General features: G+C 39.7%; 1 protein-coding gene across 1 annotated transcript in view; it reads right to left on the bottom strand.

Annotated features, from left to right (window-relative positions):
• Positions 1-1,047: 1,047 nt before the first annotated feature.
• Positions 1,048-21,715, bottom strand: part of cubn (cubilin (intrinsic factor-cobalamin receptor)) — a 49,192-nt gene continuing 28,524 nt past the window's right edge. The window contains exons 39-67 of the mRNA XM_047599723.1: positions 21,428-21,620; positions 20,435-20,632; positions 20,080-20,226; positions 19,641-19,831; positions 18,804-18,972; positions 18,429-18,603; positions 18,033-18,211; positions 17,596-17,805; positions 16,671-16,811; positions 15,194-15,378; positions 14,786-14,957; positions 14,191-14,394; positions 13,258-13,407; positions 13,049-13,170; positions 12,714-12,939; positions 12,377-12,564; positions 10,943-11,099; positions 10,291-10,440; positions 9,960-10,145; positions 9,743-9,872; positions 8,640-8,857; positions 7,590-7,789; positions 7,223-7,385; positions 5,482-5,690; positions 5,101-5,245; positions 4,098-4,279; positions 3,675-3,840; positions 2,447-2,682; positions 1,048-1,899 (exon numbers count right to left, since the gene is read on the bottom strand). Of these exons, the coding sequence (XP_047455679.1) occupies positions 1,792-1,899; positions 2,447-2,682; positions 3,675-3,840; positions 4,098-4,279; positions 5,101-5,245; positions 5,482-5,690; positions 7,223-7,385; positions 7,590-7,789; positions 8,640-8,857; positions 9,743-9,872; positions 9,960-10,145; positions 10,291-10,440; positions 10,943-11,099; positions 12,377-12,564; positions 12,714-12,939; positions 13,049-13,170; positions 13,258-13,407; positions 14,191-14,394; positions 14,786-14,957; positions 15,194-15,378; positions 16,671-16,811; positions 17,596-17,805; positions 18,033-18,211; positions 18,429-18,603; positions 18,804-18,972; positions 19,641-19,831; positions 20,080-20,226; positions 20,435-20,632; positions 21,428-21,620 (5,100 nt within the window). The 3' untranslated portion in view covers positions 1,048-1,791. The remainder of the gene's footprint in view (positions 1,900-2,446; positions 2,683-3,674; positions 3,841-4,097; positions 4,280-5,100; positions 5,246-5,481; positions 5,691-7,222; positions 7,386-7,589; positions 7,790-8,639; positions 8,858-9,742; positions 9,873-9,959; positions 10,146-10,290; positions 10,441-10,942; positions 11,100-12,376; positions 12,565-12,713; positions 12,940-13,048; positions 13,171-13,257; positions 13,408-14,190; positions 14,395-14,785; positions 14,958-15,193; positions 15,379-16,670; positions 16,812-17,595; positions 17,806-18,032; positions 18,212-18,428; positions 18,604-18,803; positions 18,973-19,640; positions 19,832-20,079; positions 20,227-20,434; positions 20,633-21,427; positions 21,621-21,715) is intronic.

The following is a 21,715-nucleotide window of genomic DNA, read 5'->3' as shown; positions in this document are numbered from 1 at the left end:
ACCATCCAGCGGTGTATTTGACACACTGAACTAAGGCTAGATATATAACAAAAGGTTAGAAAAATACAAAAATACACAAAATGATATGAAAACTATGGCTGTACTTCCAAATTAGTCCAAATTCCACTTCGATCCATATTATATTATATTATATTATATTATATTATATTATATTATATTATGAGCTGTTGAGAGAGAATTTCAGTTCAGCTGTTTTATTGCCACTTTATCTGGTTGTTAGATTATCATAAACAACACCTGCACCTTCTGCTTTCCTTCCTCGTGTTTTTCTTGGACGGAAGATCGTCATCAACTTCTTTAGCATGATGAAGATGAATTATATTATTATTATTATCACCACTAGGGGGCAGCAAGGAATAGCAGAACACTGGAGACACCTCATTTCCAAATTGTTTCTTGAATTCAGATAGAGATGGATGAAAACGGACTTGCTAGCATTTAGATTCCCACCAGTGCCTCCTGCTGGAGGTCATTCTGTGGTTGGTCCTGTTCCTTCTTGCACCAAAGAGTAGATACAGGTCCTGCTGATGGGCTGAGGACCTTTTACGTCCCTGTCCAGCCCTCCAAGAGTTAGCCGTCTGTCTCACAAACCTTCTAGCAATAACATGTACTGACGTCTCATCCTGGACTGTCTGTGTAACCTCCGTAGCGTCGAGGTGCTAGCCTCATGCTAGTGACCCTAGCCAAATTAAATATAAGTGAAAAACAGTCGAGTAAAATCATTCTTGTTTTAGGCGTTGCCTCGTTGTTGCCCTCTAGTGCACCTGTTGTTAATGCTACACTCTGATTAAAAAGTGTGAACAGTGATAAAAAATATGAAAAATGTCTAATCAACCAAAGATTTTGCAACCCTTCTGCAGTACATCTGCAGACCCCCAGTTGCTCTAAGTGGTATTGTTCTTCTTAAATAATCAAAGTGGGTGCACAGTTCCCGTTCACATTCAGCATCAGCGTAGGTCTGATGTTTTGGTTTCATGGTGTCGTTGTTTGTTGTACTTGTTCATCACAGTAAAGCCAACAGCGACAGACTGTCAAAATATATCTGCTTTTATTAGTCTCCAGTATTGTGTGTCTGTCTCCCAAGTGTTTTACACAGTTATGTACCGTATGCATTAGCTTAATGGTCAGTTATTATGTTGCAGGTGCTACCTGATGAGTTTGACACACCTGATCTCAATTCTTGATCATTTTGACCAGAACAGAATAAGATGCTTGTGCATGTACTTGGTATATCATATACATCTAAAACATAAGACTGTATATAAATAACGAACTGCTCCTAAAAACAGTGAAACCAAAGTAGGTAGAGCTCCCCCTGGTGGCTGGGAGCAATGTTGATGGATGTATCAGTATCGACGTTTTGTACAAGTTTAGTTTTATTTTAGGTATTTCACTGTATAGAAACAGGATGTGACATTAAAGTGACCACCAGTTTCCATGCCAACTGCTCCATAAAGCTTCCCGCAGGGCTGTAGAAGTTGTACAAACATTTTCTTTTAATAAGTACAGTGTATAATCCAACATTTCCTTGTAACTGGTGGAGGTAGAGCAGAGCGTCGTATTAATTAAACTGGAGGAAGTGTGGTATTTATCTACAGTCAGCGCTCTGAAATGACAGAAATTACTTCCTAAATCATCTATTTATTACAATTAGATTTTAGATTTATCAGTCACACAGGTTTACATAAAAAATAAAGCAATGCTACACCATTAAAATGTGATTAGAAAAATATCTTAAGGAGGAGGATTTTATTTAATTTCTTTCCCCATTCAGCTGCTCCAGGTGAGTCTGAAGCCAGACGGCAGGGTGGAGTACCGGGCTTGGAAAACGACATAGACTTGGTGGGAGGAGGCCGTGAACGGAGCAATGTTGGTTTCCTACACAAACGACACAAAGTGGAGCAACTCAAAACACAGTGTATATTCAAGGTATATTCTTCTTATTGTGTATTGATAACGCAGGTACATATGGTTCTACTTATGTTATAATTTAAAGACAAAATACGTGGTAATGCACGTGTGAATCAAGCTTTTTCCATAATGATTAGGTATGTTTGTGAATATTGAATGAAATGAATGCATGCAATCATATTATTATTATATTATCTTTTTGAATTTTACCCAATGGGGATCAATAAAGTGCTATCTTATCTTATTATTTTATATGAAAGTTTATTTGTGCATTGAGATTATTCACTTACTTAAAGACTTCAGGCTCTGGATTGTGTAAAGTATCTTGCGCTCATTTTGATTTCATTTAATTTAATTTAAAAATGCTAGAATATGATTCGGTTGAGTGTTTTTATGGTAAATTAAACATGATATGTTATAAGGATTTTGCTTTATAATCCATAGAAGTAAAAAAAAATAAAAATTTCCTATTATACTGTCAGTAACAGGTTAAATTTACAGTTAAGTTACGTACCGCTCCGCAGTAAGGTCCAACAGGCTGCGTTGAATTGTTTGGTCCATCATACAGTTTCAGGAAGTTGTCCACACAGTCACCTGGATCATCGATACTAATCTGGGCAAAGGTGACGGTCACTACGCGGCCTCTGGGGGCCTTGATGGCCCATTCACAGTGAGTGTTATTGGCATAGGTTCCCGGGTAGTTGGGACTTGTGAATGATCCGTGGTCTCCATACAAAGTCCCACCACAACCTGCAGAAAAAACACAAAATATTAATCATTTCCACTTCTTCCAGGCAGCTTTATTATCAACAGTGATATCACCAGAAAACGAGAGATTTATGATGTAAAAAAATACTGTGTGGTTAAAGATTAAAAGCTTGCAACAGGAGACTTTTAGTAACTATTTATTAAAACATGTAAACATCACAGCCTGGTTGACACTGCACCAGATTTGTTAGTCACATGCACTCGATTGGCACGAAAATAAATGCGAGTCCTTTAACCCTCTGTGGAACCATATGTGGTCACTTCAGCACATTTTTAATTAAGTCCATGTTAATGATCGATACTGAAATATCGATACTTCCAATACCAGGTCTTTATGCTCTAAAATCGATTCACAAATCAAAATATCGATACTTTCGATGCGTTAGTCATTTGAGGTAATATAGGAACACAGTGGAAAGTAACTACACTATTGAGGTGTTTTTTTAATTTTAATGGTCTTATTATTTTTACTTGTTTTTAAGTGTTATTTTGTATGATTGTGTCTCTGTTTTTTCCGTTGTTGTATTAGCTCGGCTATATAGTAAATGAGGCCACTACCTTAATATACTTTTAAGGTAGTTTAAAATAAATAAATAACTTTTTGTATTCTTTATGAAGCTATGATTTGAAATACATAACTTTTTATTTAGGTTTACCAGAAACATTAGGGTGTATTTACACAAAGTACTGGTATTACCGATACCAACCTGAATTTTACTCAGTATTAGATCAGAAAGGAAATCGGTGGTATCAAACATCACTAGTCCATGTGGTTTTCACTCAGCCAATCAGAGAAGATCAAGGAAACATTTTCATATGAAATATGATCTGAAGTGTCCTGATGTTGAAATCTAAAATTTCTCCTAAATATCACACTCTAGGGTTGAATTTTAGAATCTCCAGGTATTTCAATGAGCGGCTTATAAAAGGTTAATGGAGCCAGGTTTATTTTATGAAGAGAGTTAAGTTCTGACCTTGAGGGGAGGATGTCCACGTGGCCTCGAAGCCGTCCCGGGCGTTGGAAAAGTCACTCTTGAAACGTAAGTAGAGCAGGTTGGATTGTGGGAAGATGGGGATGGGTAGCAGGCTGCCGCAGAACCGACCGATCAGCGGCGAGTCGGCCGTACTGCCATTACGGATCTGAAACACAGAGACACAGAGAACATTAGCACATTAATGACACATTTCACAGGAAGAACACACAGATTAAAGCAGACGGCGGCAAAAGTGTAAAAGATTATGTCTTTGTTTTTAATTCATAGTCCACATGTTTATCCTAATGTTACCCTCCTGTGTTTTCTTGAATTTTCCCTACAGGGATCAATTAAGGTAGTAGCTTAGTTTAGCTTAGCTTAGCTTAGCTTAGCTTATCGATGCACGTATGCCGTTTCCTTTACCTCCAGATAGTCATACTGACAGCTGGTTTGGCCCTCCACGTCAAAATTGTTAAAGAAGAAGGAAATGTAGCTGTTCTGCGGCGCTTTCAGGATGATGGTGCAGTCCATGTTGTGGGGATAGATGTCAGGCCAGCCTGGACTCTTCAAGTAGCCGTATTCCTGTTCATAGGTTCGGCTACAGTCTGGAACCAAGCAGAAATACAGTCAGTGCAGTTTTTAGTGTGGGGATACAGTGTTTGTTTGTTTTTATCAGGTTTAGAAGTCAGTGAAAGGTGTTGTACAGATACAGTAACAGACAAAAATTGTACTATCTAAGACAAATCTGATGCACTGCACTGATATATCTAACTACCACCACTCTGAGGCAACTTGTGAAAACTTTGGTAATTAAGCACTTGTTTGCCTAAGAGCTGGACTTATATTGTTATATATTAATTCACTACTGGTTTTTTGTTCTTGTTTGTATAGATGTGTGTATGTTGTTTATTGGTGTGTTTTGATTTTGGTTATGTTAGTATATTTGGTAAATTTCAGTGCGTATATGTTTAAGATCTATTTTATTTTATCTTGTTTGCTTTGCAACAAACATAAAGGCAAATTCCTTGTATGTACAAATATACTTGTCAATAAAGTCTTTTCTGATTCCAATTCTCATTATTTTTCAAGATTTCATTTTTAACTAGATCTATATGCTTAGTTTAGTTTCGTTTTACTAATTTCTTTGGTCTTTTCAACAGCCCTTGTCCAGCCTTAGTGCTGTACTTTCTGTTGTCTTCATCATTTCACAACTAAACAGTCAATTCCATCTAGTTTTAATGTTGCTCCCCTCACCCAGAGATGGGTTGTAATTAATTATATAGGCCAAAGTTTCAATAGCTTGGAAGCACATGGAAGTTTGTTGATGAATTATAAATGGATATATTCCAACAGGTAAGAGTTTTCTCTTGAGCATGAAGGTTTAATTCTGTTTTCCACGTCCCACAGGTTCACTACAGGTACCTACTTGCGATTTGATACGTGAAACTGAGCCCGTTTCCTGTTTGGAACTCGTCGGATTTGAAATGAACGAGGACCGTTCTGCCGTAGCTGTAGAATTCAGGTGGATGTTCATCTGATGCACAGAACTTATGTGACTGCCCATGGTCTCCCTGGAGAAAAAACAGAAATCTTATCAGCAACGATGTCTCAAGGTGGGGGGGGCGCAAGGTTTTATTTGGTTCATCAGACGTATTTTCTACACCAATTCAGGACATTCACACTCATGGTCGCAAACAGAGGTTAGATGTTAAAGAAAAGCTATAAGTATTATTCCTGTTTTCACAACCAAAAAAAGCTGATTTAAGAAGACGCTGAGCTTTATGTTCCCGTCTCTGTCTGAACTCACCAAAGGCCAGTCCTTCATCTCCAGGTAGTTTGTGGAGCAGCTTTGGCTGGGTTGGAGGGCAAAGGTCTGGAACGACAGTCGGATGGTTTCCTGCGGCGGAGCATCCAGAATCCAGCGACAGCTGGTGTACGGAGGGTAGGCGTTGGGGAAGGAGGGTGAGGTCAGGGTGGTGGCGGTGGAGGTGGCGTTCAGAGTCCCACCACAGACCACTGGAGGCAAAGAGTAGCAGCATGAAAAAATAAACTTGAATCTTGTAGAATTATGTCCATTTATATTATATTTAAAAATGTATCTTTTATTCTTTTATGTTATTTTATTAATAGACTATATTCTAACTAAACCACACACTTATAAATAAAATAGGTGCTTTGCATGGAGTTGAAGAAAACAAAATGTATGGTCACATTATAAGCAATTTTATTTATTTAGGTTCATGCATAATATTATGTTATTATTAATATTTCTAAGATGTTATTGTGGATACCTATAAACAATATGACACTCAACTACTATCTATCTATCTATCTATCTATCTATCTATCTATCTATCTATCTATCTATCTATCTATCTGTCCAAAAACTAGATTGAATATTCTACCATTAACAGCTAATAAAAAGATAATGAAGATGAAACCTTTTTGCTTTAATAAATACAACTATCAATTTGTATGTTATTTTGGGTTTACTGGAGGTCGAACGACTTCCAATTTTTTAATGTCGACTAACATGTGATGAAAGTCGAGTTGAGTAGACGAGTCGATGACATCACACATAAAAACACAGTAAACAAGGAGTAATCTAACGCGTTACTCTTTCCAAAACAATAATTAGAGTTACTTATCCAAGCGTCACTATTTTCCCCGTTTTCTTGAGTAAAAAATATATATTTTTGTTTTCCTCGCGTCTCGGTGAGTGACGTCACGTATGCGACAAGTCGCGTCTTCAGCATGTGGACGACTCACGTGTAAAACAACGCGGCCACACAAACATTAACAACAACAATGGAGGGAGGAGAGAGATGAGCTGCAAATACAGCCACTATTTTGAATTTGTGTCAACATAAGTCAACAATCCATTAATACAAAGGATAAGATGTTACGATCCATTGTGCGATGATCCGACTTCCGAACACGTTCAGACGTCTCGTCGAACTGAAAAACCGACCAGGCTAGCAGTCAGCTACCAACTAGCAACCAACAGGAAGACACCAGATAACTAGAATCTAAATCTTATCTAGCTCTGAAAGCACAACATCAAATTTAAAGAAACATTTGGAGTCGCAGCGCCGCACGGTCAAGCTAACAGAGCAAGTCCCACCAGGTGATGCAAGGAGAGAGGCCCCCCCACCACCACCACCCAAACTACAAAAGCTGGACTTTGCTGCAAAACCAGTAAGTACTCAGATTACTTTTTCAAGGTAACTGGTTGCAGATATATATAGCCTGTATAAGTATAGTACGTCACAGGGTGATGAAAGATAATATAATGTAGCCAGGATTAAAAAATAATAATAATAAAAATAAAAAATGCGGTATATCTCCGAAGCCTTTTCAGCTGAAGGTCCAATAACTTTTACAATGAAATTCACCAACAAACTGTTGATGTGCAGCCTTCTCCTCTCTGTTACCCATGAGACAGCTGCATTCGGACACAAATTGTCTTCTTCTTGAGTTGAGCCAGTCTTACACTAACAACATGATATTAATAATGCTAGAGAATTTAAAGTCAGTAAACATCTTACATGGAACTGTCACGTAGGTGGCGTTGAAGCCTTGTTTCTGCACCGAGCTGTCCGTGTAGAAACGAACGGTCAGCAGGTTTCCACTCGAAACAAAGTAAGCAGGGATGGTGTTTCCACAAAATGTTCCAACCAGCGGGAAGTTCATGTTGTCGCCATCATACACCTAATAGAGAAACCACATGAGAAACGTTAAGCTAAGTTTGTTAACACTAGCATCCAAAAAAAAGAATTACACAGCATCTGTTGCTTTTATTAAAGATGATTTGATGTCACAATAAGCCAGTGCAGCCATCATTTTCTTATTTTCTTTTCTAATAAAATAAAGAAACATGTGCCAGTATTAATTAAATGACTGAGCGATCTTTACCTTCACATAGTCGTAGCGGCAGGTGGAGGAGCTCTCCAGGTCAAACGAGGTGAAGGTCAGATTTATTGCCTGGTTGACCTGCGCCTCAATGGTCCAAACACAGTCCAACCTGGGCTCGTAGCGGCCGTCAAGGTTTGGATCCGGGGAACCAAACATGCCCATGGGCGTGGACAGGAATCCACCACATCCCTGTTCCGGACCTGCAAGCAATTCAGAAACAAACAACCACTTCTTCAACTTAAATCTTAATACTGTGTCATCACAGCACAGGGCAACTATTTCTGCAAATGTGCAAATATAACGCCATACTAAAATATAAATTTGTGGAAACACTCTAACCCGAACTCTTTATTAAAGACGCTACCCATGAATTCATTTTGCCATGCTGAGCTGGCATCTCTCTGTTTACAACCAGTGCATATTACTTTTTACTGTTGTTTGATCAATTACACACTACTCATGCTCCTTTCTCCTTTTTTACTTCATCCTACCTGTGTCTTCCTGTAGGCATGTGCTTTGCTTTCTTTGGGATTAAAACTATTTCTCTTCAAGGAAGTTTAATTTTTCCTTCGTTTTTTCCTCTCCAGATAAGAAAATAATGCAAAATAAATGAAATTCTCTAGTGTTGATTCTCAGAAAGCTAAAATACACATGAAATGTTTTTAGTTTAGCTCTGCTGGACATCTCCCTATTTCAAAGGGAAATAAACCTGATGTGTTTTTCATCTGCTGCACTAGGTTTCCTTGGCCGACCACTGCATGTATGATCCTAAAAAATTCCTTACTTTGTGCAAGTGTATCTATAAGGACTGATGCTTGTTTGAAGGTAAAGGTTAGTAACACCAAATATTGATGTGAATTAGATTTTTCTTGTGTTCACTTACTTTTGCATTTGGTAAATTGATAAAAATAAGCAATCATTATTTAAAAGCATCCTTACTTTACAGCATTTTTTCCCCAAACCTGCCTAAAACGTTTGCACAGTAATGTACATACAAGTATTTTATTAACTGACAGCTCACAAATAGATTATATAGGTATTTTGACGTACCAAGTGTTTCGTGGTAAATAGCTCTCCAGCCAACCCCACTCACTGAGGCGTCTGTCCTGAAGACGATGAACATCTGGTTAGAGGAGGAGCGTAGATTGGGTGGGAGCACTGTCCCGCAGAACCTCCCGAGCAGCGGCGCTAAGGTGTCCTGTCCGTCATAAACTGCCACATAATCGTAGCGACAGGAAGAAGATGCCTCCAGATGGAAGGTGTTAAACCTGCGGACGGAGTAAAGGACAGCATGAATACTGACTTTATGGTGGCTGCTGATCAGTCATTGAAAGATTTCTGCTCAAAATATGAAACACCTGAGCAGATTGAACATAATAAAGAACAAAGTAAAGAGTAGAAGATGCGTAAGGAAGATAGTTTATGGGATAATACAGAAAGAAATTTCTTCCTTTTCTAATAGTCGTCTTCCACATAATGGCGTTTACATGTCAGTATCCTTAAACTTTTCTTTGATAAAATGTGCATTTTCACCATCTTTTCTCCAACAAACGAAACACATGAGTAATTTTTTCCATTGTTCATATTTCCTCTATGACGTCCAGCCACTGAAGTTTGGACCAGTTTCTTGTGAAGCATTTGAACCGAGTAGTGATCCTCCACCTGCACCACTGGTGCAATGTTACCCAACAACACAATAACAGGTGTCACCGGGATCTTATATCCAAGCAGCTCAATCAGAACCAAGTGTACGACCTCCCAAAATGTTTCACGGCTCCAAAATATATGTGTATAAAGTGTTTGATAATCTTTTACTTTAGATCTTAGGTGTAATATAATAAAAAGGTTCGGTAAACTTTTAATCCTGGTATTCCTCACAAAGCTCCTTTGCCTGTGTCGTCATACACTTCCACAAACGTGTTGTTGTGAAGATCAGACAGATTTAATGGGAGGCAGAGCATTTAGCTACCAGGCTTTACTACTATAGGTCGAGGCTGCTGTGTAATTTTCTGTACAAAGCTATAATTCGTGTCACTAATTAAGAATTTTAGTTGTTGCTTCTTTCTGTTAAAGAGAGATTTAGATTTTTCTTTGTTATAGTCTTTATACTTTTTAATTTGAATTGATTTAAATTGAGCTGAATGCAGTCTTACCTGAGATTCACCACTGTGTTGGGGCGGACGCTGATGTGGTAGGTACAGTTGATGTTGTGATGGTAGTCGACCATGGAAAGTGCCGGACTGCTCACTGTGCCGATAGTACTGTTGAAGAAACCACCACACGCTGCAGCAACACAAACAGGCACTGTATCAGTACATGCACTGCACGGAAACACAACAGTACTACCCTTTCCTTTTCTTCTTCACTTACGTATGGTTCTGTATTCTGCCATGAAGCCCCTGTCAGCGATTAGAGCGTCAGAGTAGAAGTGGAGTAACATGGGGCCAAAGGTGGAGAAAGGCCCTGGGATGTTGGTACCGCACAAAGTGGCGATGGCAGGGCCTCCTCTATCCAGGTCGTAGATCTGCAGACCATCGTAGCGACAGGTGGAGTGTCCTAGACAACAGACAGGCAGATCACACAGCCAAAAAATAATTACTATAACCAAACAACCTAGATGACAACACACCGCAAGGAAGACAAGGCTTGTGAATGAATCTCCAGGTGTTTCTCCATCCATATTGCTTCTACTAACACTTGCCTTCGAGTAGGAAGACCCGAAAAATGAGGACGACCACAGTCTGCTCTCCAGCGTTTATGGTGTAGTTGCAGTTAGAGCGGTGCGGGTAGTCGGCCGGATAATCTGGAGAAACCACGCGACCCGTGGGCGCTGTGAAGTTTGAGCCACATCCTAATGAGCAGAAAACATCAGAGTGTTAAGTTAAAACTGGAAACTGACACAAAAACATACTGTTACACAATATACTTAAATATTTACATGTTTTTTTCCCCCATAAATAAAATGAAAACTGCAAATTCTTGGAAATTAGGAAATCAAAATGTTTTTAGTATCTTTAGTCCTTGAGTTGTATCTAGAAGCAGGCAAAAATTGGTTTAGACCTGTTGTACTGTATGATTATTATTATTGTACATATTAAACAGAATATAGAATATGATGTCAAGTAGTTCAGATATTTCAGGTAAAAATAAAACCATGCTTATTTATTGATTAGGGACTGCGGATGCAAATTAGCAGCTCTGCTATAATTCAGCATATTTATAGTAGTATTCTCCCATATTGTTGTTCATCGATGCATTTTCCCCAAACACTCGAAACATCTTCTCAAAACTCAACAAATGCAGTTGCTTGTATTTTAAATTCATTTTGGATATAAAAGTAAAGATGTTCTTACTGGTACTGTAGGAGAGTGAGAAGCCTTTGCCACGGTCTCCAGTGGCCTGGAATCGGGTTGTGATGATGTTGTACGGAGCGACGAAGGGTCCAGGAGCCACCGAGCCGCAGCCTGTCGACAGCAAATTCTCAGCATTTTGGTTGTCACCGGACCACACCTGCAGAAACATACGATGAACAGTGATTTAGAAATAGTTTTTTAAACTGAAATTGGTTTTAAAGATACATTGTCCACTGTGAACATCTGAATCATTTTGGTAATAGAGTCTGAACTGGAAGTGACTTGCAGCATTGTCCAATTTTTTTATTTTTTTTAGGTTCTTTTCAGATGTGACTGCAAAAAGTCTTGGTTGTCTAATACTTATGAAATGGTAGTCAAACGTGAAACCACAAATAAGTCCTTTTGATACAGTATATAATCTGAATTTAATAAAATAGTTTATTAAACTTTTACGTTGCACAAACGAATTACATAGAGTCCACTAAACTGCATTAGACTAATTATGTACTAACCATATAAATGATGTCTACCATGAAGCTTTTCTTTACTTTTTCCATTTTACCTTTTTTTTTTTTTTTTTACCTCAGCACCTCCACAATTTGTGCTTGTGGATGTATGTGTGTATTTTTCAATTCTTTGTCACATCATGAATAATTCATATGACTAATTGTTGACACATACATGTGTTTGGTAGGAAACTCATTAAAACTGAGTTCGTTCATTAAACTTTGCATTGTAATGTTCTTTGACATGATTCATTGGAAACCTTCATGCCTTTGACCAAAATAAATATATTTGCCTTATTCGTTTTTAAATCTTACTTTTGAATCACAGCAACAAAAAAAAAAAAAAAAAAAATTATTAAAGACCTGATAAAACTAAGTGGAACCTTGTTGCTTTCTAAAGGACACCATTACTTTATCATTGCATTTGCTCAGTAACAAGCAAGAAACTTAAAAGAAACTGGACACAAAGACCGTTGAGATAGTTGCTGGGCCGGGACATGGGCGACTTGGGTGTTAAACAAGTAAATTAATTATGTAAATACTAAAATTGTCTATGAACTTTTTATAAATCCGGAAAAGGGTTAAATGTTGTGTCATGCTTACTAACTTGTCATCATATTGACTGGAACACCAATGGCTGCCTCAACAAAATGTTTGTTAGGTATTTAGATCAGTTTTATCTGGATTAAACTTCCCCTTATCTATTGGGTTCTTCTAGTGATGTAATAGAAGTGACGTCTAACACCTAATTTCCATTTCTTTGTTTACTTCTGCTTTCCCATGCCGTAGAAAATCACTTAATTCTCAATTTCATCATGTCTCTTCTTTCAAATAACTCACGCAGTCCCAAACCCTCCTCTTTAAATCCACCACATGAGGTTTATAGTTAGGATCATGTAGATATTGTGCATTTAAACGAGTTTCAGACCTTGACGTAACTGCTCTCACAGGTCCCTGAACTGTCTGGAATCTGGAAATCGCTGCCGTAGATCAGCTCCAGATGTTTCCCCTCGTGGGCGATGACCTGCCAGGAACACTCCACGTTAGCCGGGAAGTTCTGGGGGTAGTCTGGAGACGTGATTGTCCCTGCATCAGAGTGGATGATCCCTCCGCAACCTGGTGGAACATAAAATGATGTATCAAAATAAATAAATAAAAATAGGGAACGTATGCATCATCAAACCGGCATCCTGACAGCTAATTGCTAAATTGGTAATTGTGCTTCTATCACAGCTAGCCAGTTCATTTAGCTCGTATAAACCCACCTGAAGAATCAGCAGACCAGGAGGCAATAAATCCTCCTTTGGACACGCTCAAGTCAGCCAAGAAAACTACGGCAAGTTTGTTGGAGCCTGACTGGATGGTTCCTGGGGAGTCGGTGCCACAGTACTGGCCTATCACAGGTGAACCTGGAGATCCTCCATTGAAGATGGTGACGGAGTCCCAGCCACATGTGGAGTGGGCCTCCAGATGGAAGTAGGTGAAGGTCAACTGCAGAAAGGTGAGCGCGTTTACATGATGAGGGGTTAATTAGCCACAGAAAACAAGAATGTGTGTGTTAGTTGTAAATTGCTTCGAGTCGATTCTACACAGTCCTCACCGTTATAGTGTGGCCCTCAGGAGCCTCCAGCAGCCAAGCACAGCGACTAGGGCCGGGATAAACATCTGGGTAGTTGGGGCTGGATATCACACCTTCTTCACCAGTCTGCCAGCCTCCACACTCTGTAAAGAGGACAACGTTTTGACTGCTACACTCATCTTGTGTTTGAACATGATCTAAGGTATTTAAGTTGTCAACGTCTGCCTTACCAGAGAACATATATTTGGCCTTGAAGCCCAGGTCTTCCTGGGAAGCATCGGTGCGCAAATGGACATAAAGCTCTGGAGTGAACACCACAATGGGAATTCTGGGGGGTGTCTGCCCACAAAACCTGCCCAGCAGCTCCCCATCTGAGTCACCTGAGGGAGAAAGCAGAATGTTTAGAAAAGTAAAAACATAAAGACACTTTTTTATTATCATTCATCCACTATTTTATTTCCGCCTATAGTTAGTGGTGAGGGTACAGAAATATCTTGTGCTCTGGTCCTTAATTTAAATGACAAACAACTCAAGTTTCACATCAATGTCTGTCTGGAATCGTGTTCTGTAGGTACTGAAGAAGAAAGTTTGAGGAAGGATTAAGAACAGAAGAACAAAAAGCATGACATCCTTACATCACCTGGATGTCTGAGAATCTTCCCAGTGATGAATCTGTGTCTAATGAACGCAGCTCATCAGCTGATGGCAGTTTTTTCTCAGTTGCTTTTGTTCATTTCTCATTTAAATTCTCAAAACTATCTGTACCTCAATCGTCACTTCATTGTGTCACTTGTGCACAACAAAATAGCAGTTTCTCATTTCTTTGAACAAGTTGTAAATACTTTGGTGCATCCATGCATCCATTAGATGGCGCTGCTTTGCAGGGGAGGATTATACGTTTTATAAGTTTTCCAGAATAATGGGGGAAAAAAAACTTTGCCCCGAATTAATTTTCTGCAGTTTTCATTTGATAAACACAATTTCCTCTGTAGGCACTTCTTGTAGTGTAGTTGTGTGTGAAAAGCTTGCCATTGGCGTCATGGCCTTGGCCTGCACTGTTGAAGGCTGATGAACTGCTGCACGTGAAAACCACATGCTTCTAAACCTCACTGAGAGGCACCGGGGGCATGATTTAAAAGAGAGCCTCAGGATCTGGGACTCACCTAAGCGGAACTGGAGGTAGTCACGTTCGCAGGTCTGGTGGGTCTCCAGGTGCAAGTCCTGTATCAGCACCACGATAGAAGAGTTGACGTGCTCCGGGTTCTGGATGAGCCACTCACAGTTGAGATTGCTGCTGTAGTTGGAGACCAGGTAGCCAGGGGAAGTGAAATTCCCACCCATGGGGTCGCTCAGGATTCCACCACAATCTGAGAAAAGACAGAATTACTTCATGCTCACACATAAATTGCAATTCAACAGCACATTTACGTGAAGTCTGAAGCCCTCGCGATGGGAATGTAGATGTGAATTTACTTTCACCACACCACTGTGGCGCCCACATGGGAAATTTAAAAGGTGCAACTGAACTAGTCCCAGTCTAGATAAAATAATCCTAATAATAATAATCCTATTTCTATAAATGTCATATAATCTCTTTTTAAAGGATTTTATTTTCACAGACCCCTTGCAATTACACCACAGACAACTAGGGGTCCGCGGACCCCCTGTTGAGAATCACTGTTCTATCTTATTAGTTTGCATCGGACCCTCAGGTAGGCCCTGTGTTTGATACCCCTGCTGCCAAAGGTGTCGTCTAACCTGCAGGCTCATCGGAGGAATAAGAAGCCGTGAAGCCACCATTGGACACAGAAGCGTCAGTTCTGAAGATGACGGTCATGGTGTTGCCAGATGAGCGCACCTCAGTGCCTGCTGGTACTGTACCACAGAATCGCTGCAGGCGAGGGGCATCTGCTGTCACACCATTCAGTACCTAGAAGACACGGTAATCTGTATTTTAATACTTAGTCCTTGCAATGTTTGCCAGTTATTAACACATTTTAGCTTTTACGACTATTTTAAAAGAGCATTAGAGATGAATTAAATCCATTTGCAGGGTGAAAATTATGCCAGCAATAAATTAATTATGGTGAAATAGGAATATTTTTTTAAAAAACAAGCCTAAATCGAAAAGATAAAATGATGAAATGCTAAGATGCGTTCACTCACGTCGACGTAGTCAAACCGACAGGTGGTACCAGAAGCTTCCAGTCGCAGGTCGTTGATGGTCAGAGTAACCTTACGACCCTGAGGCACCACCAGCTCCCAGTGACACACCCGACTGTGGGGGTATAAGTTGGGGTAATTGGGGCTGGAGATAGTTCCTGATGGAGCGTTCAGCTCACCTCCACATGCTGAAGGCAAAAAAGAAAATGGAAAAACACATTTTATAATAAATAATAGTACAGTACAATCTCCATGAATCAAAAATAATGCTGAAAAACAACTCAAATACTGGAATGCACTCTTTACTGGCCTCTTAAAATAAGGAGAAATTCATCTTATCTAAAACTCTGAAGCTGGGCTATTAAACCAAAAGTAGAGAATATGTCACTCCCTGTTTAGCTGCTCTGCACTGGCTTCAAGTGACAATTAGGATTTTAAGGTCTAAATGCTCCTCCTGCTGTTAATTTGCCTGTTACGTATATGCCAACGGGTTCATGCATTGTCTGCTGATAAATTGGAGGTTCCCAGCAACAGCCAAAAGAAAATTAGAGAATCAGAACCATTTTCAGATAAGCTTTCTAATACTACTACCTACAGGTACTAGGGGAGAAAGCTGTCTTACTTTGTTGGTCATGAAATTTCCCAAAAGAGAGGTAGAGTGGGGGAAGACAGGCCCTTTATACTTGATTAAACTTAAAACTTTAGTTTTTTGATGAATCTTATACTCAGGGCTGTGTCTTGAGTGTGTGCTTGCTCGTGGGATAATTGTTGACTTTTCTCTCTATCAGAGTATGATAAGACCTTTCTACATGGAGTTTATCTTCAACTAAATGGTCATAACTGGTTGTAGTACTATGCAGTTGCATGCCGAGATACTTTTGTCTTAATCAGCTGAAACATGCACCATTATGTAATCCAAAAGCCATGTGACTAGACTCATATCAGAAAGGCTGGTTAATACGGCACTATTTTGTTCACTTAACATTTTATGCACATGGTTTTCTCAGTCCAAAAGAAACATCCTTGCCTCCAGGATCCATGTGAAACAAAGGATTGTAAGCTTGTATGGTTTTGCAAAGTGCAGTACATTTGCAAATATACATGTTTCAAAGACAGAAATGACTAGTTCTCCTTTTAGAAACTAAGATCCGCAATTTCCAAGGTTTTAAACATGGATAAATAAGTAAAACTCTACGAGAATTGTGACAAATTTGAATCATTCAGGGCTCTGCTCTATAACGAGTGCTGCAGCTGTGATGGAGGAAAACTCCACCATCAAATAAAGTTAATGGAGATGTGATTCTTTCTTTTTAGGCAGGCTTTAAAACTTAGTTTGAGATTAGATCTTTTAAACACTGAGTTTCAACATTTCAGCTTTCGCTGCACTGTTTGCGCTTCGCTTGCACTTTGTAATACAATGTATTTTGTGTCACAATAATTTGTAATACTGTGTAACTGTAATCTTTTCAAATGATTGTACCTTCGACGCTGGCTTCAAATGCCAGCCTGAAGCCCGGCGCATTTCCACTGGTGTCACTGACAAACTTGACATAGGCAAAACTGTCAGAGGTGTCCATCGAGGCTGGAAGGTTACTGCCGCAGTGTCGGCCCAGGAGGCGCCCTGCACAAACAGTAAAGGATATGTCAACACATCTGTTTCAAAACCTAATCAGGAAGTTCAGTTTAGAAGGCTGAAAAGGACAACATGTCGAATAAAGAGGCTGCAATGGCAAAAAAAACAAACGAATAGATCCTCGTGCTTCATTTTGATTTCATCAAATTTGTTGGAGTCGTTGGTAAAACTTAGAACAGGTGGAGCCAGATCTTAGGACAATGTTTACTGATGAATTGTTCAAACACTGGCTAATAGTGCAGTAAAAGGATTAAGGTATTTATCTTAACCTCCTGAGACCCTGCGTCCTCATACGGGGACATAAAGTTTTAGGTTTTACTTTATAAGCAGCTTATTCTGCTTCATTTAACCCCATTGTCCTCATTAGTGGACGCTTTAGTCTGCCATCTAGTGGTAGCAGTGGTAGTGTAGTTTTAATGGATGCACAAATTCAACAAGTTTTATCCATAGTAACGAGCTACAATGTCGTTAATTACCAAGTACTCGTTTGAGGACATTGGGACTTCACTGTTCTGTCTTTGCTCAGCCATGTTCAGGTATTAAACTGTTTTATATATTTTGTCACACATTGAGTGACTTTATTATAATATAAATAATGAAATAATCCCAGTGTCCACATATGAGGACATTGTTTTATTGAAAAACTACTACTTCCTGTTCAAAGATGATGCTCAGTTTTTATGCATCTTCGATACCATGGAGAAATTAAAACCGCAGACCAAATAAAAGCTCGGGTCTCAGGAGGATAAATTTAACTCTCTTTCTCACTCACCTGAGGCATTATACTCTCTGACCTCCACGTAGTCAGCGGAGCAATCTGAAGAGGACTGCAGGGTGAAGTTCACATAGCTGAGGGTGAGGTAGTGTCCTGTAGGCCCTTCCAGGTACCATTCACAGTTGGAGTTATCAGGATAGTTGGCTCCCGGGAAGTCGGGGCTGTGGATCATACCGTTCTGACCAATGTAGGTGCCGCCACATATTGCTGTAAGGAATTGCAGATACAAAATTAGTTGACGTCTTCAGCTGATGGGGAAAAAAAGTTTTTAGTCGAGGATGGGGAGCAACCACAAACACCTGCAGAACATCAGTGTTGCTAAACTCTTCCCAGTCTGATATCTGATCAGAGATATCAATGCTGGAGAGCAGGACAGATTCTCATTTGGAAAACTATCTTCAGATGTATATCACATGATGCCTTTTGATACTTACCAATGGAGTACTTCGCCTTGAATCCTTTGTGTGTGACGCTGGTGTCAGTGCGAAACCTCAGCATCATGGAGGACCCTGTCGAATGTTGGGTGGATGGTCGGGTGTTTCCACAGAGCCGGGAAATTATGTCAGCGCTGAGCGATGCGCCATCATGCAGCTCCAAGTAGTCATACCTACAACTGAAAATACAAGAAAGAGTATGTGAAAACATGACTCTACGATCCCAAAGCATTGCTGTTAGTTGGATAAAGACCCCACCAATATATTTGTACAATTAATTTTAACATGTTGCCCAGTAATATAAGAATGACAAATGAAAATGCAATATCTTAATCCAAAAACCCTCAATTTAAACATTGCAATAAAGAGTGTATAATTTAGAAATATGGAACTAACGAGGTCGTGGGCTCGATGTAGAATTCATCTTCAAAGTCGAGCTGGACAGACTCTCCATTGGGCACGGTGATCACCCATATACAGTCAATGTTCTGGGGGTAGTTCTGAGGGTAATTAGGTGAAGTGATGTACCCTGGAGGATCGCCATCATTCAGTTCAATGACGCCTCCACATGCTGTGGAAAGACACAAAAGAAACACCCTTGGTTGCGGTCTGCTTTGTCATAGTGACCAGTTCATAGTGGATGAATATGAAGCCATACTTAAACACTTAAGATGCAGATAGATAGATTCATAAACACAACAAAATTTAAAGCACAAAGAAAAAAGCGGAGCTCATATAAAAAGCAACGAATACTAAAAGAGTAGACTGTACCCTGACTGTGGGCTTCAAAGACCATCTTAAAACCAGTGGCCTCATTACTGGCATCAGATACAAAGTTAACGAAGAGATGGTTGTCAGTGGTCTGGAGTGGGGACGGAGGAGTTGAACCACAGATACGTCCTCCCAGCAGAGGAGACGATGCGTCAGGACCGTTCCTGAGCTGTGGATATAAGAGGGAGTGAAAAAAATCACTGTGACTGTCAAATGGACAGTGTCCTAACAGATAAAGGCAGAACACGTAATGTGTACAACATATGTTATGGGGCGCCGTTTGTAAAGCTGCATATGTTAAAATGAACACACAATTTTCCCTACAGTTAGCTGCAAAACACACACACACGAAAAAGGGAGTCAAAGTCACCTTTTTTCACATTTACTAAAAGTTAAATCTAAATGTTAAATCTAAAAGTTAAACCTAAATGTTTGATGTTAAATCTAAATGTTAAATATCAAACCTAAATGTTTGATGTTAAATCTAAATGTTAAATGTAAAATATGTGAAATGTTGAATCTAAATCTTAAATGTAGTCAAACTAAATATTTAGCTAATATTTACAATCCACGTCATCCTAAAGCTAATGCTCCTATATCTGGACAGAAATGCCTCCTTAGCATCAATTAGCATATTAGTTAAATAGTTACATTACATTTAGGTTTAACATTTGTATTGAGATTTAACATTTAGTAAAAAAAAAAAAAAAAAAGTAACACACATTTGTTTCTATTTTTTGTATTTTGGAGGAAATGTAGTAAAAAAATTGTGTGTTCATTTTAATATGCGCAACTTTACAAACGGCGCCCCATAGATTTTGCTCTCCATATCTTTACCTCCAGGTAATCTCCTGAGCTGCATCCAGTGCCATAGCCTTGAATCTGGAAGGGGGTCAGGAAGGTGACAGAAACCCTAAAGCCTGGTGTCACCATTACATGCCAGCTACAGTTCAGACCAGGCAGGTAGTTCTGGGGGTAGTGGGGACTGCTCACCGTCCCTCTGTCTACATGTAGGAGGCCACCACAACCTGTAAAAACATGTAATGATAATTATTGTCAGGTCAGCAGCATCATTATTGTTGTTCATACTGTGTGTGCAACAACTCTTAAGATAATACTTTATTGATCCACATTGGGAAAATTCAAATCAGATTAATCAGATAAATGGATTATGTAAATGCATGTATTTGTGTGCAGTCATTGTATGTGCTCTCTGGTATGTCTCAAGTTTTTTCTGTAGATGTTGATGATTATTAATGTGCTTCTGGTGTAAGACCTTTCGAGTAGGAGACATTGAAGCCTTTGGCGTTGAACTGGCTGTCTGTGGAAAAGTGGATGAACATGGAGTCTCCTGTTGAGTGGAGAGAACCTGGCGGCTCGCGACCACATACACTGGCCAACTCGGGGGAAAGACCGCTTTCACCTTGAAACACCCAAACACATGGAGAGTTACATAATATTTAAGAGTCATTAATGCACCATATATATATATATATTCACACACAGTAATCTTGTACTTCCATAAACTCAATATCCATTTTAGTCCATGATTAATCTCCAAAAAGGTTTTCAATATACCATAATTATGATGGACCATTTTAATTATGATCCTGTGGAGTTTCATGACTTACCGTCTCTGATTACAATACTGTCAGAGTAGCAGGGGGGAGAGCCCTCAACGTCAAGAGACAAAATGTTCAGTTCTATAGTTGAGTCCGGAGAGCGAATCAACCACGTACACTCCTGATTATTAGGGTAGTTTTCAGGCCAGCCAGGAGAAAAGAAGAATGCAGGACTCTCCAGAGCCATCAGCTGTCCTCCACATGCACCTGAGACACACATAAAAACACATGTTCATTGATACGATGCACACGATTTGATAACATTCATTTACTATTGTTTCACATACAACCTGAACAATATGCTTGTGACATTTTGTAGATGTTTTTTAATTCAATTTAGCATCAAAAACTTGCATGGATCAATGGATCAGTGGATGGATGGATGGATGGAATCCATTTTGGGAGTGTCTATAATTGACCATGTCAAAAACCATGGTTTATGAATGAGAGGAGCTGGTTTAAGAGTTTTTTCAGATGTAGCTGGGAGTGGGGCCTTCCAAGGTCTTTTTCGGCTTCCGGATGAACACAACTCCCTGAGCCAAACTCCTGAGGTACCTAATGTCCAACCGCACAGCTTCCCCATTTAGCTTGGTGGCAGCTTGACGGACCTTGTTTACATAGTAACGGTTGCTAGGATGCATAATTGGACAATGATGGGGACGGGGTTTTGTGAAAGGTGGTATGGTAACGAGTAATGATGCAGCACAAAAAAAATGTATGGGAGTTAAAGTCATCGAAAATATGTGGTGAAGTAAAAATGGAAGCAGAAGAAAAAATAATACTCCAGTAGACTCAGCACTTAAGTACAGTAGTGAAGTAGTTCTACTTCGTTACTATACATCTCTGGTCTCTGCTCATTATGATGCAGTTAAAGTTACTTATAATATTTCTTTTACCCTTTCACTGTACAGTGGCAGGCAAAATGTATTTCTATAGTGGTGTATTTAAAATAAAACAAATAAAAGAATGAAAAAATTTGAGAAAGGGGCTGTTGTGTCTGACCTGGTGCTATAGTGGGTGGTGGTCCAGTGTCCTGTAAAGCCGTCCATTCCACCAGGAAGCCTCGTCCTGTCGTCGATGAATCTGACTGGAACTGCAGGGTGACGGTGCTTCCTGTACTTCTTATGGGGGCGGGCAGGTTCAGACCACAGAACGTTCCCATGGGGTAATGATGAACGGTGGGGCCATCGAATATCTGCAGAAGACAATGATTGAGCGAAGACGAGGTGAGTTATCAACACACACCTGTCTGGGCTGAGATCAGACTGGCTGGCTGAGTCAGGGCTATGT

This window comes from Mugil cephalus, chromosome 11, assembly GCF_022458985.1.
Source record: "Mugil cephalus isolate CIBA_MC_2020 chromosome 11, CIBA_Mcephalus_1.1, whole genome shotgun sequence".
Taxonomy (NCBI): Eukaryota; Metazoa; Chordata; class Actinopteri; order Mugiliformes; family Mugilidae; genus Mugil; species Mugil cephalus.
The sequence above is the reverse complement of the archived record's forward strand: the minus strand, read 5'-3'. Positions and strand labels throughout refer to the sequence as shown.